Source organism: Nyctibius grandis, chromosome 3, assembly GCF_013368605.1.
Source record: "Nyctibius grandis isolate bNycGra1 chromosome 3, bNycGra1.pri, whole genome shotgun sequence".
NCBI classification, from domain to species: Eukaryota; Metazoa; Chordata; class Aves; order Nyctibiiformes; family Nyctibiidae; genus Nyctibius; species Nyctibius grandis.
The window spans coordinates 54435916-54451234 of NC_090660.1; the positions used below are offsets into that span (position 1 = coordinate 54435916).

Genomic DNA, 15319 nt, shown 5'->3' on the forward strand with positions numbered 1-15319 from the left:
ATTCTCTGCCCAGCCTGTATTTGTGCTTGGGATTGCCCCGACCCACCTGTAATTTCAATCTAACAACCTCTGGGAGTCAGAGCTACTTTAAAGGGGACAAGGAGTTCAGCAACCCACTTAGTAGTGTAAATTCAAGACATTAATTACAGCATCTTCCTAGAATAAAAGTTGTGAGAGCATCAGGTTATTTCAACTGCTTTGAATGGGGCGGTGACAATCCACGCCTAGATTTTTTCCTGTCTTTTTGACTTATGAGGGCCTTAGAAAGTAATGACAGACACCTGCCTAATCACACTCAGAAATACTAGAGATCTCCAAAAACATTATGCACTGAATTTCTATTCCGGCAATCTTATAGTACAGCCACTGCAACATGAATGCCAGGGTTGCCTCTGGCAACTACACATTTTGGACTACAGCAACTAGGTGGGCAGGAAGAAATGACACAGATTCTGCAGAGCCAGTTTCCACTGCTCAAACACAGTGCCAAGATTCCCAGCTTTGCCACAAGCTTGCCAGTTACACTGCAGTAAAAACAAAATACTATGTATTACTGGACGTGTAGGACCTGTACAGAGATCTTTGTGATCAATGGTGTCATCTTCTCTTCAAATTCAGGTCTCCTTCAGTTCCTCAGCTCCAAAAGCCATCCTTCTACCGCCTGGGATAATCAAACATAAGGGGAAAAAATGATGACATGAATATGCCTTTCTAGAGTGGGAAAGAAAAGCTTTGATAAACCTCCTCAGTCTGTGGTATCCCTGGGAAAGGTGAGAGATCGCTGTCAGCACCTCTAGTTGTTGCTAGCATGGAAGAATATAAAGAACTTCTGAGAAGCAGACAGGTTTGGTTATCAAGAAGCTCCATTCAAAATTAGTAAGGCTGTCACCACGTACACACAGAGCATGTCACAGAATAGCACCTCTACTTAAAATTGGATAGAAATTATCATTTTATCAAATTACAGAAAATCTTTGATAATTAGAAGGCAGATGACTTGTAGAGTTGTACAAAAATGAGCATGCATTCTTAAACAAATTCAACAGCATTTTATATGAAACATCTTCAGAGTTATGCATATTGTCCTCTTCGATTTAAGACACTGAACAGTAGCTGTAACAAAAGCTAATACCTAAGATGACTCTGCCAGAAAGCACTATTCCATGCACAGAACTAAAGTTTATGTAACTTGTAAATTGGCACAGTAAAGTGATATATTCAGCCACATCTAAAAACAATGTAAGTACACATAAAAAAAGTACACAGACTGGCAAAAGGAATCCAAACTCCTTAAAATGTGTAAATTACAGCGTTAACTTCAAGAAAACTGGGATTATATGCTTTTAAGTGGGATGCTGTTTTTTCACAACTGCTTCATCATCTTTGAAATTCCAAGAGCACTTGAAACATGTAGAACACTTCAAGGCATCTTTACCAAAAGAAACTCAGGCAGAGTGGTTTTCTTTCAGCACACAATAAAGTCAGGTTGGGCAGGCAAAGAAAAATCATTTACTGCATTTGACAATTTGAGCCCTAACGAATGAGAAAGCAGTTAAAGTCAGCAAGCTAAAAACTAGCAGTAATATTACAAAGCCAGCAAGACAAATTTTGAGAACAAGTTAACTGACTTGTATGATAGACCTGGCAGGAACAGAGCAAGATCTCCATTAACTCATTCTGCCAGAATTGGAAGTAACAATAGAATAAAGAAAGAATAAGTTAAATTAACATATCCCCTGTAATCTGCATTCGTATGATATAATAAAGAATTTTTTAATTAGGCCAAAATTTAATCATTTTTCTTTCCCATCACTTGACAGAGCAATCCCAGAATGGTTGAGGTTGGAAGGCACCTCTGGAGGTCATCTAGGCCAAACCCCCTGCTCAAGCAGGGCCACCCAGAACCAGTTGCCCAGGACCATATCCAGATGGCTTTTGAATATTGTGGAGGACAGAGACTCCACAGCCTCCCTGGACAACCTGTGCCAGTGCTCGGTCACCCTCACAGTAAAAAAAGCATTTCCTGATGTTCAGAGGGAACCTCCAGTGCTTCAGTTTATGCCCATTGCCTCTGGTCCTGTCACTGGGCACCACTGAAAAGAGCCTGGCCCTGTCCTCTTTCCACCCTCCCTTCAGGTATCTGTACACATTAATAAGATCCCCTCTGAGCCTTCTCTTCTCCAGGCTGAGAAGCCCCAGCTCTCTCAGCCTTTCCTCATAGTAGAGATGCTCCAGTCCCTTCATCATCTTTGTGGCCCTTCACTGGACTCTCTCCAGTATGTCCTCATGTCTCTTATAGTGGGGAGCCCAGAACTGGACCCAGCACTCCAGCTGTGGCCTCATCAGTGCTGAGCAGAGGGGAAGGATCACCTCCCTCAACCTGTGGGCAACACTCCTCCTAATGCAGCCCAGGATACCACTGGCCTTCTTTGCTGCAAAAGCACACTGCTGGTTTGTGGTCAGCTTGGTGTCCACCAGGATCACCAGAGCCTTTTCTGCAAAGCTGCTTTCCAGCTGGTCAGACCCCAGCCTGTACTGGTACAAGGGGGGTTGTTCCACCCCAGGTGCAGGACTTCACACCTCTCCTTGTTGAACTTCACAAGGTTCCTGTCAGCCTGTTTCTCCATCTGCCAGCTCTCTCAGCACTCGTGGATGCATTCCATCAGGGCCTATGGACTTAGGTAGGTCCAGTTTACTTAAGTATTCCCTGATCTGATCACCTTCCACCAAGGGTACTGAAGATGTCTAAAAATGAAAGACGAATGTCCTGTAGCAAGGCAAAACTACCTTGACTGTCAGATAAGAAAACTAATCTTAAAATATACACAAAGCACTTAATTGCTCCAAATGGAATTTTATAGTACATTCTGAAAAAGGCATAGGTGACACAGCTGACACAAAAGGAAGTGAGAGGAATGTTGTTTATTTCCATAAATTACTTTTAAGAAATTAATATTCAGACCTCTGTGAAAACAATCTGAAGAGAATCCATAATATGCATTGCCAATGAACATAATTCCTTCCTCTTGCAATACCAAAACCATAACCATTCAAATACCTTCTTCAACTGGAAGAAAAATTCCGACTCTAACAAAACATCTATGTTAAAATTATTCACAATCTATGAAACGTAACAGCTTAGGTTTCATGGATTAATGCTTCAACTTATCAATGGATGAAGGTGCAAGATTAATAATACCTACAAATTACCATGGTGCTCAGGTAGATATCCATATATTAGAGCAATAATACAGAATCTTACACTTCTTATTCTACTCTGGCACTTGGGAAATAGTTATTAGTTTTATCATCAACCTGCATTTAAGTGTCCGAATGCAAAAAAGGCTTTATAAGAAAGCTGACACACCTCAATGGCCATGCTCCTGAAGGCTGATTCTAGGCTACCACTGTTTACCACAGCTAACATCAGAGTTTATCTGAGCTCCCCACAATGACATGCTGTCAGCATCCATGCTGGTAATACATCTGTCAAAGATTTTTCCTTCTAAAAAATGCTGAGACAATGCCCATTTTTTAATCCTAACAGAGCTCATCTTCCTCTATTAAAGGGGCAAGCAGAGCCTATGTATGGCTATACAGATTACTAGAGGTGCTTGTGCAGATGCTGGCATGCATGCGTTCCTGGGGGCTGGTATAAGAGAAATGGGAATTGAAACCTTTTGCCTGCCATTCTGACAGAGAAAAGACAGGAATATAATACAGTAGCGTTTCAAAGCAGACAAAACAAACAATTTTTTTTCTTATATTTTCTTTCTGGATCAAAATTTTATATTCACCCCAGCTTGTTACTGACATGTTGTTAGTGGCCAAAAAAACAGAGTAAAAAATGCAATAAGCATCTATCTCAACGGTAAAGTACAACCACACATCATTACCATGAATTCTGGTAAAGAGAACATTATCTACTTTATATGTTAGATAAAATACAGGCTAAAAGGAGACTGTCTTGCATTTAATGTTAAATATGGACAACGGCTTCTTTAGCCTCAACAACAACAAACAACAATATTAATAAGATGGTATAACATGGAATAACTTCAAACAAAGATATTAATGCCTGTATTTAGCTTAAGCTTTAAAATCTAGCACTCTGCATCCAATTCAGTCATACATGTCTATTCTTGATATTTTTCATACTGAAAGAGTGCCATTACTAAAGAACTGTCACGTTACTAATATTAAAGGCATGGTTTTACTTAAACTTAACCTCCACGTTATTGTGAATTCCTTACTTACAAATTAGCTTTATTTGGTTACATTGTTATTCTTGCCAAACACACATTAAGAGCATACTAAAACGGGTAGCTCGTAATTCTACTAGAATAGTGTCTTAAGAAATCTAATGATAAAGTATTATTCATCCCAAAGTGCTCTCACCATTGAAATAACAAGAGCAGTAGAAATCTTTTACTACTGCTAAACGTGAACATTTAAACCAGCAAACTACCCTCAAAGTCCTGAAACAACTAAGTAAGGTGTACAAGCAATCATTCAATACAGATGCAATATTAACAAGTTAGTTCAGTAAGGGCTGTGTTATAAACCCTTCCTGCTGGAGCAACTATTCTCTTTATTTGCGTAAGGTAGCATAACTAATGAATTTGATAATTAGAGAGGCTCTTACGTTTCAAAGAATACTAGCAGATTTGAACAACTAAATAAACAAGTAACTTTTCCCTTTCTTTTTCCTTTTAAACTTGCTTTGTATTTTAACCTGCTATAACTTGCAAAAGGTTTCAGGGATGCTGAAAAGCCCAGATCTGCTGTTTAAAATATTCAAATATTCAGCAGCTTAAAATATGTATGCATCCTCAAACACAAAATTTCCAATTGGATACACCTTTCTAATCTGAATTGCAACATACAATATACTCTTCAAACTCTACAGCAGTAATCAGAATACTTGTAATCATCTCAGATGACAGCTGTAGTAGCACATGGAAAAATCAGCCTTTCCACAGACAACCTGACCAAAAGCTGTTAGCTAGCGCTTTTCCCAGTGTGCTCCAGGAACTGGGTATCAGAGGCCAGACTCAAACATTAAACAGAACACCAGAGCTGTTGTGGTTTTCATCAATTTCCTTGCAAGTAGGATCCCAACAGTGTAACAAAGTAACTCTAAAAATAAATCAGTTTCACGCTTCTCCCAGTGTGGACAAAAACCCAGAAGAAACCCAGTTTCATGTATTTGACTGTTAGATGGTGTCCAACCTCATTACACAACACAGAGCCCGGTCTAAACAGGCTTATACATCAGACATTAAAATTCCCTACAGACAGGTCTAGCTAATACTGGACTACCTCCCAAATACATGAACAGTTCACTTCAGTTTCATGGTGACCTTTCATTCTCTGCAAGCACAGACTACACGTCTCCATCTCCCAAATCTCCAAAAGCCAAGTACAGCATCATATCCTACAGTCACTCAGGAAAACAAACACCTGCTTTAAATAAAAGTTGCATTCAGTCACAGTCTTGTCACTCAGACAGGATCACAAAGTCCATTTCCTTATTACCTTCACATCACAGTGCTGAGCTGAGCTAACACAGCCACACTTGCCAAGACCGGTCAGCTCACTTCTATAGAAGCAGCTAGAGTTCTGACTTGAGCTGTGACATGGAACATGTCTAGCAGATGTCTAGCAGACATCCAAATTAAAAACCAAACAGTTTTTACTTTCATTGGGTCTACTACACTTAGTGGCCATATTAACATCCTACTGTTAACATGTTAAACATGTTATAATTCATAGGAGTACAATGATGATTAATTACTAAGTTTACTTCACATATGGAGCTGTTACTCCCATGTATATGATTTTTAAATTTATGAACATCCCTTCTTACAAAGAAAAGAACATTAAACACTTATCTCAGTCAAGCTATTCTAATGCCTTGGAATGTAACATGACTTACCAGCTTCTAGCTTAAGTACGTAATCAGATACCACCATTGTCCTACCAAAATTTCAAGAACATTGTAACCTCATGACCTAGGAGAAGCCTTCTAAAGTCCACATGAAACAAACCATTTTCTAAGACTCTATCTGATGAATTCAAAACTATTTTTGCCCACGTAATTTTTAGAAGGTTCGTTCAGACTGACATGACTCAGATTTGAAATTCAACTAGTTTCTAATGATCTAAATACATTCATAGCCACCTGATGCCAATTAATTTTTGTACCAATCCTACCCTTTAGCCTACATAGCTCATCTTTTCCCCAGTGCTTACTTCTTCTGATATATTTATAGATAGCAATCAGATCCCCTTTCAGTCTTCATTTTGCTAAGATAAACAAGCCAAGCTATCCTACTTCACTCGTGTTAATAACTTCTTCTTTGCACCATTCCCATTTGGGTTCATTTTCTCTGACTAGGTGCAGCCAGGGATGCATTCAGATAAAACTTCATCAATGCCATAAACCTTGACATTAATACTTCCCTCACTACAAAACTAGTCTCCTATTTTCCCCGTTTCACGACTCATCACTCACAATAAACCTGTGATTAAGAACTAGTCTCTAGTTTTACTACTCCTTCATCACTTCCAAGTTCTATTATTACCACATGTCAAATGCTCACATTTTTTTTTGCGTTCACCACATCTCCTATCTTCGCACTACCAGTGAGCTCTACCAGCACAGTCCCACCCACACCAAGGTCATTAATGAAGATACTAAACCAAGTTCAAATACGACACTGATCCATCATTTAGAAATGTCCTTACTAAGCTTCCAACAGCTGTGCTGCAGTTTATTTTTATAGCTTGTCCCTCCTCCACCTTACGTTTTTCCACTAGGCTCTTTTACCTGCAACTTAATTATTAGTTTTGCAGATACCTCTTTATCAAATAATCAATATTCAGATCATGGAACAGACCTTCCTGGGAGATATGTCGAAACGTATGGAAGGCAGGGAGTTAATTAGAGACAGCCAACATGGCTTCACCATGGGCAATTGTGCCTGACTAATCTAGTGGCCTTCTACAATGCATTGACTGCATCAGCTGACAAGGGAAGAGCTACAAATGTCACCTACCTGGACTTCTGTAAGGCCTTTGATATGGTCCCGCCCAACATTCTTACCTCTAAATTGGAGAGATATGGATTTGAAGGACGGACTGTTAGATGAATAAGAAATTGGCTGGGTGGTCATGTCCAAGAGTTACAGTTAATGCCTCAATGTCCAAGTGGAAAGCAGTATCAAGTGGTGTCCCTCAAGGATCCATAGTGGGACCAATACTATTCAATCTCTTCATCAATGACATAGTGAGATTGAGTGCACCCTTAAGAAAGTTTGCAGATGACACCAAGTTGAGTGGTGACATTGATTCATTTGAGGGAAGGGATGCCATCCAGAAGGACCCTGACAGGCTTGAAGGGTGGGCCCATGCAAATGTCATGAAGTTCAACAAGGTCAAGTGCAAGGTCTTGCATCTGGGTTGGGGCAATCCCAAACATGGATACAGGCTGGGCAATGAGTGGATTGAGAGCAGCTCTGCCGAGAGGACTTGGCACTACTGGTCGATGAAAAACTGAGTATGAGCCAACAAAGTGTGCTCACAGCCCCAGAAAGCCAATTGCATCCTGGGCTGCATAAATAGAAGCGGGGCCAGAAAGCTGAAGGAGGTGATTGCTCCCCTCTACTTTGCTCACATGAAGAGGCCCCACCTGGAGCACTGCATCCAGCTCTGGGACCCCCAGTACAAGACAGACATGGAACTGTTAGAGTGAGGTCCACAAAAATGCTCAGAGGGCTGGAACACCCATCCTGTGAAGAAAGGCTGAGACAGTTGGGATTGTTCAGCCTGGACAAGAGAAGGCTCCAGGGAAACCTTATTGTGGACTTTTAATATATAAAGTGGGCTTGTAAGAAAGATGGAGAAAGACTCTTTACCAGGGCCTGTAGTGACAGGACAAGGGGCAATGGAGTTAAAACTGAAAAGAGGGTAGGTTTAGATTGGACGTAAGGAAGTAATTGTTTACTGTGAGGGTGGTGAGACACCGGGACAGGTTACCCAGAGAAGTTGTGGATGCCCCATCTCCAGAAGTGTTCAAGGTCAGGCTGGACAGGGCTTTGAGCAACCTGATCTAGTGAAAGATGCCCCTGCCCACAGAAGGGGAGTTGGACTATGTAACGGTTAACGGTCCCTTCCAACCCAAACCATTCTGTGATTCTATGAAATAATGTAATGACATCCAGTAAACCCAGTGGTAAGATCAGATTTTGTTTGGGGGATGCATACAGAAGAGATGAAAAAGAGACACAGAGAGAGAAGGAATTCTCAGATCAGACTGGCACATTCTACCTGGGACACTCATGCTGTATTTTATTCCATGTTCTATTTACCTCCATGTCTTTAATTATTCTTTCCTCTAAGGCTTTGCATACTATCGAGGTCAGACCTAGTCAAGCATTGAAGTGTCAAATTAAGAAATACTTCAAGTGAGACCACATTTTGAGAAACACAGGAAGGAAAAATTCTGGTGTGACTATCTTTTCAAAATTCAAGCAGACGATTCTTTTTCTTTTGCCTTTCTTCCTTATTCATGTTATTAAAAACCAAACACCTGAAGTCCTACACCAGGATAATATTTAGCTAACTATCTTAACTCTCAAGACCTTGTTCACACAGAAATAAACTGAAAATACTTATTTTCATTTACATAACCATGTATTTCTAAATACTTTCAAACCATAAAATGAAATACATCTACATTGCCAAATAATTTAGAATGCAATGAAATAACTGTATACAATACAAAAACAAACATTAAAAGGCAAGAGAAGCTAAAGAGGCCAAGATCACTATGCACCAAATGAAGTCTTACTACCTTAAGGAAAACAAAGTTACTAAAATTCTATCTTGTGTTTCTGCATTTTTATCTTCAACAATGCTGCATCAGAAATTATCTTAGTAGAGTCATTTTGCTGTTTTTTTTCTTTAAAGAAATTAGCCTGTAAACATTTATCTGGCTCATCTGACAATAAAAGCCTTGTAATTTGACACCTTTTGCACTGGAAAATGTAATACTTATCTAATTAGTCAGTGATTTTCTTTTCCCACTTTACACACAGAAAGTTCTCTCCAGAAGCCTTTTCCAACTTGAATTCATGGCTTGTAAGCTCAGCATGTAATAACCCTTTAATGACTGATGGTCACAAAGATCTGGTTAACAAAAACCTCCCAAAGACAAAGTTAGTCAGAAAGTAGAACATATTCACAAACCACAGTCAAGCCAAAACAGGAACAATTCATAATACCACAACGGACAGTCAGTGCACTAAATATTCAGACCTATTAACTGATGCATAAAACAGCTCCTCTCGTTCATGGTAAGTTTCTACTTTTCAACTTGGCCTTGAACAATGGTAGTGTTCACATATAATACAGTACTTTTTACAATATAAATAATGATGTATTACAGCGATTTAGAACACTTGCTTGGGCTATCAACAAGCAGAATGAGCAGGCACTTTATACTAATTACAACGTAAAGGTGAAGCTTTTATACCAATGACAATACTAGAAGTACAAGATAGTGAGGTTTGGATGACAAACTAGATCTGCCAAAATATAATCTAATAGTTACAATATGCCTGAATTCACAGATCAGTACAACTCCCTTTTTATTAGTCAGTTTTAAATGAAGTCTAACAGGGGACGTATGTATTAACATAATATCACCTCATAAGCAACACCTGGTAAAAAATTTCTCTTCCTCAACACATTCCCACCAATCATTTTGTGTCTCAATTTTCATTAATACCTATCATTAAAAAAAAAAATGTAAAATACTAACAAATACTGCATTTGAGCCAGGAAACAATGGGCAGAAGTACAGATATATAGGAAGAGTAAACAACTCCAGGAATCCTTCTTGGATTTAAAAAAAAAAAGAAAGAAATCAAAGACTACTTGTTGCATACTGAATCATTCTATGGGGATGTTCAATCTCTGCCATCACACGATACTCAGCCAACAAAAATATTAATTTAAATGGAATCATTTCAAAGTATCAAAAAGTCACAACTGTGTTAGCCATCACTTACAAACAGTTTTTCCCCTCTGCATTCCCATTGTTTAGTTTCAAAAACGTTCTTGAATGAAGATACCAGAAAACTGATATCCCAATCGCCTTTTTTTATGCCTGTCTTAGAAAGCTGGGACATCACAATTTGCTGGTACTTTGAAGAGAGTGAAAACAGGCATAAAATTTGACATAATCAAGACACACACAAATAAGGCAGCAAGATCACATTTGAGGACTTCAAACCCTGCCTACCCTAAAAGATATCCCGGGCCAATTCTGGCAACAGACCTTGAGGGCAGGTGATGTATTTAACGTTGAGCTATTTTTACCTTTAAATTCCACCTTCTCAGTTTGCAGCAACACATAGCCTGTGGCTTTCAATGTTACCAATAGCAGCGTAACGATTACAAAATAATCTATAGCAATATTTTTGTATTATTTAAAAGGTTGTAGAAATCTGCATTTCAGAATGAGCCTTAATACTTAAGTGAAGTGCTCTCTACCTCACTTAAAGTCATTTGAATGTATACCAGTTGACAGCTGATTTTATACACTAACAATTCTAGATTATGAATCAGATATTAAACATCATCTGTTATACTGATCTCTTCCAGTAACTCAAACCATCAAAGGGAAAATTTATTGCACAGAGACATGCTCAAAAGTTGATTTTAGTCTGCTTACTTGCTGACTTATTTCCAGCCTTGAGGCAGTAACAAAAACAAAAAAAAAAAAAAGGAAAAGTGTGCTTCATTATTTTGAGACGTTTACAAAGGCAACATAACCAGATTTCACACACTGGAAAGCAAGAACTTCAACAAAGGATACCAATTTAGAATATTCAGACATTTTTATAATATGTGACTACTGCTACTCAGACACCTCTGCATCACATGAAATTCAAATTCTGAACACTGTCTACCAATCTTCCAAGGCTCATCAAATCAACTAGTGTTGATTTTCAATTAGGTGTTGCAGAAGCATGTCTTGTGACTGATTTAAAGATTTGGCAAAGGTTTTTAAAAAAGGACCATCATCCAAGACCAACTTAAATACACACTACTTACAATTGCAAAACTGGCTTCTTTAACTTAAGACCAAGTTCCCATAAAAATGCTAGAAATCTTTGAACTGAAAACTTCAAGTGCTGCTATTTAACTACAAACTTGTTATAAAAAAAAAATTAAAATATATTTACTCACAGTGAACCAATTCCAGATTACCATGATCTTCACTAAACTAGAGCTACAGACAATGATTATATGCATGAGTCCCATGAAAAACACACCAAAAAGAAGCAGAAGATCTTCCACCTCCCAAATCAGTTGCTTTTAAGTGTCTCATGTTTCAATTCTTCCTAAACAAACCCAAGCGACTTCAGATTTGAGAAGCTAAACAAAATACATCAGACTAAAATACAGAAGAAAGCTAACCTACAGGAGTAATATGGCTGAAGACCTGGATGCAAGAACCACGAGGCAAATTCTCAGTGTTCCATACTGAGTGTCTGAAAGCAGTATTATGTAGTTTATCAACTGCCTCTTAATTTCATCACTTTGAAGTATAATTTTTTCCTCTCGTCACATTTGCACAACACTCTGAAAAGCACTTATTTCGTTTGTGGTTTTCCTTAGGTATTCCTGATGATTCCAGAATCCATAGAATCCTAGCTATCACAGAAGCAGAGGGAATTAACCATGACCCAAAACACTATTAATGACTGAAATTTCTAGGAATGCAAAGTACTACAAAAACAGGATTCTAATCTTTTGGTCATCAAGGAAAATATGTAATGTGTTAGCCACCATGGGACATGTTCTTCAGACCACCCCCTGAATTGCATGGAATAAAATTCAGGATAAATGTATTATAGATCTTATTTTTGCTGATGGAGTAAAGTAGGTTTAAAAAAAAGAAAAGACAGTTCCATCAGGCAACGATGAATTTAAAGCCTTGTCAACAACTCCTTAAGATAAGTCCTATCTACTTTTTAACTTAAATCATTGTTTATCATTGCATAGGGGCATACTAACACATTTCACTGTTATTCTAAAGGTCAGCAAATCCATTGTAAGTTCCTGAGGCAAAAAAAACAACAAAACAGATGTTTAGACTTAAACTAGATCTCTGTTACATACACAGCAACAGTATTAAGTCAATAATAATAATGGATAATTGCCGCAATAAAATAACTTTGAATAACCACCTGCATTGAAAAAACATATACTTTTTTTTTAAACAAAGTTGTATGATTTTCCTACACTAAGTTACACTTATTCTGAGTCATATATTCTCTTACTAACCAATTACTTTTTTAAAAGATAACACTCGGAATTCCCTCCTGCTTCAATGCAGTACTTTAGAACTGAATTCGTTTGTGGCCCACAAACCTTATTAAACACGTCAGAATAATAAGCAGTTAGAAAATATTTGAGAGTGCACTTGCTGCTCTCTCAATAAATAGCTCTTTCTACAGTATATTACTGCAATAATATAGTAATAGACAGTGCTTTCCATGGAGTATTAAGACTGCAATCTCATTATGCTTCAGATTTTGTTTTTGCTTAGTCTGCTCTACAGAAATTTTCCTAATATATGCATCAGCCTGAAACCAAAGTTTATGCCTAAAGAATACACATTTCATGCTCTAAGCGCATAAACACACAGCACAATAAAGATCACTGACTGACAATGGCTTCATACAGACAGAATTTCTAAGCTACTATTTATTCTATATTCCCCATATCAACACTTTTATATCACATAAATACAGCTTACTTCCAGCTTGAAGACAGCTCAACATTTGACAGCTTCGAATTAGATGCAGTAGCTTTTCAATTTAAAAAACAAACAAACAAACAAACAAAAACTAAAAAAAACCCACATGCATCTTCCTCCAACCTGCTTTGCAATAAGAATACAGAGTATTGAAATCTGACTGCAGCCAGACCTGGCAGCATTTTAACAACACAAAACAGAAGTGAAAAAGATAAGTTCCTGCGATGGTTTTGACTCTGTCTATGAATGTGCAATTTAAAAATTTAAAAATTGAAGCTATCAAGAAATTAATGTGTGATCAGACAGATTTTGGGTTTTAATTGATTTGATGGATCAATAAAACAAGTATAGTTTGTTAAAAACGTCTTTGACAAACCAGACTTAAGCTTTATTTTTAAAAGCCAGGCCAGCCAAAGGTATTTTGGGGGAATACAGTGTTCTTCTCCAATATAAACATTAATTTGTTCTAGTTGTCCATTTAAAGATTTTTACAACATCATAAATTCCGCTCTGTCCCTCTAAAACAATGAAAAATGAGTCTACTAAAAATGGAAAATAAAATAGAAACATTTATAGGATTAGGCAAGTACATGTGCTGACACTAGTCACAAAACTTAAAACCTACGTTCAGATAACATTAACAGCTTTCAAAAAAAATAATATTGCTGATTCTAAATCTGAAACGTTCTGAGATTTTTCTGAATGCCCCTTATGGGTATAAAATATAATAACAGGATACTACTGAAAAACTACTTATTCTATCATGCTTTTCTTTATGCCCTTACATTTCAAGGATCACTCATTTTTGGGGAGAGCCATCCTTTTCACAACTATCTAATTTATTAGGACAGAGAAAAACCCCCACATGAAAACAACGCTAACTGGGACCTATTTTGACAGAAGCATGTCACGCCAGTCACAGTCATGCAGTCGGCACGCAATATCCAACACACAGAAACTTCTGAAACGCACACATTCCTTTCCCTCATTCCCAGGAAAGGAGGGAGCTGCCTGTTTACTTACCGAGGACCTGCCTGAAACATGACAACTTGAGGGAAAGTACGGGGAGTCATTTGCCAGGCCAGCGGGCCAGGCTGCATCGCAGAGAGGGTGCGGGCGCCTGCACATCGCCTCCTCGCACACCCCTGGAGTGATGCTGCAAAACGGGGGGGCACCGGGGGGGGCCAGGGCTGCGCTCCCACAAGCGCCCACAGCCGCCCCTCCAGGGCGCAGGAGGGGGAAAAGGCCAGACGTGAGGGCAGGCTCCTGAAGCGCGTCTTCCTTCCCCGCACGGCGGCAAGGCTTCAGTCGCCCGCTCCGGGGCCTCTCCTAGCGGGTACAGCCAGAGGGAGACCTCGCGGAGAGGGACCGGCGGCCACGCAGACCCCCGCGGCCACAGAAATGACAGAAGAGCAAATCTCCCTCCCCGGGCCGCAACCCGTCCCCTCCCCGGGCCCCGCTACTCCAGGGCCGGGCCTCCCGAGCGGAGCAGTGACACGGCAGCGGCCGCGCCGGCATGCGGGAGGACACGCGGGGGCAAGAGGCGGACTGGCGCACCGGCGGGGGCCAGGTGAACCCCAGCGCCACGCCCGGCAGAGCAGGCGGCAGGCGGGCACCCGCCGGGGCCGCGGGCACGCTCTCCAGTCCCCATGGGATCCCAAGATGGCGCCGGCCGAGCCCGTTCACCGGCTCGGCGGCGCTCCCCCACCCCGCGACGGACCCGGGCGGGCAGGGCCCGGCACCGCGGCCCGGGGGAAGGCGGGGAACGAGACGCTTGGAGGCGGCCCAGTGCTGAGGCGAAACGGGACACCGGACCGGGCTGGGCCGTCCCGCTGCCCCCCGCCCCCGAGCCGGGCTCCCCCTCACCTTTGAATTTGAGGTCGGTGGGCGGATCGAGCACCAGGATCTGCTCGTGCTTTGCCAGAGCCCCGGCGGCCGCCATCTCGCTTGCTCGCTCCGGCGGGAGGAGGCGTGGGGGGAGGAAGGAGGAGGAGGAGGAGGAGGACAAGGAGGAGAAGAAGAAGGAGGAGGGGCGGGAGGCCGAGGCCGGGCGGCGGAGCCGCTCCCTCGCGGCGGGCGGGTAGTGGCTCCGCGCGGCTGCGGGCGCTGCCGGCGGGGCGCGGGCCGAGGGCGGGCGCTGCCGGCGGGGCGCGGGCCGAGGGCGGGCGCTGCCGCCTACCGCTGCGCGCGCTGCCGCCCCTCCCCGCGCGACTGGCTCAACGGCCGCTAGGCCGGCAACGCCACCCCTCCGTGGGCACGAGGGCGGCGGAGGCGGTGGCGGGGCCCCCTCCGCGCATGCGCCCGCGCGCAGCTCGCGCCTGGCGGCTCCCTACCCCCGCCCTTCCCGCGCCGGCGGTTGGAGCGAGGCCCCGCGGCCCGGCCCGGCCCGGCCCTCACAACCACCCCCCGGTGGGGCCGCCGGGGCGCAGGAGCGAGGAGAAGCGGCACCCCCGCCCCAACACACACACACACAGCTCGGGCAGA

At 41.6% G+C, this 15319-nt stretch overlaps 1 protein-coding gene across 1 annotated transcript in view; it reads right to left on the minus strand.

The window, feature by feature from the left end:
• Positions 1 to 14958, minus strand: part of VAPA (VAMP associated protein A) — a 40632-nt gene extending 25674 nt beyond the window's left edge. The window contains exon 1 of the mRNA XM_068396446.1: positions 14702 to 14958. Within this exon, the coding sequence (XP_068252547.1) occupies positions 14702 to 14777 (76 nt within the window). The 5' untranslated portion in view covers positions 14778 to 14958. The remainder of the gene's footprint in view (positions 1 to 14701) is intronic.
• Positions 14959 to 15319: the final 361 nt, after the last annotated feature.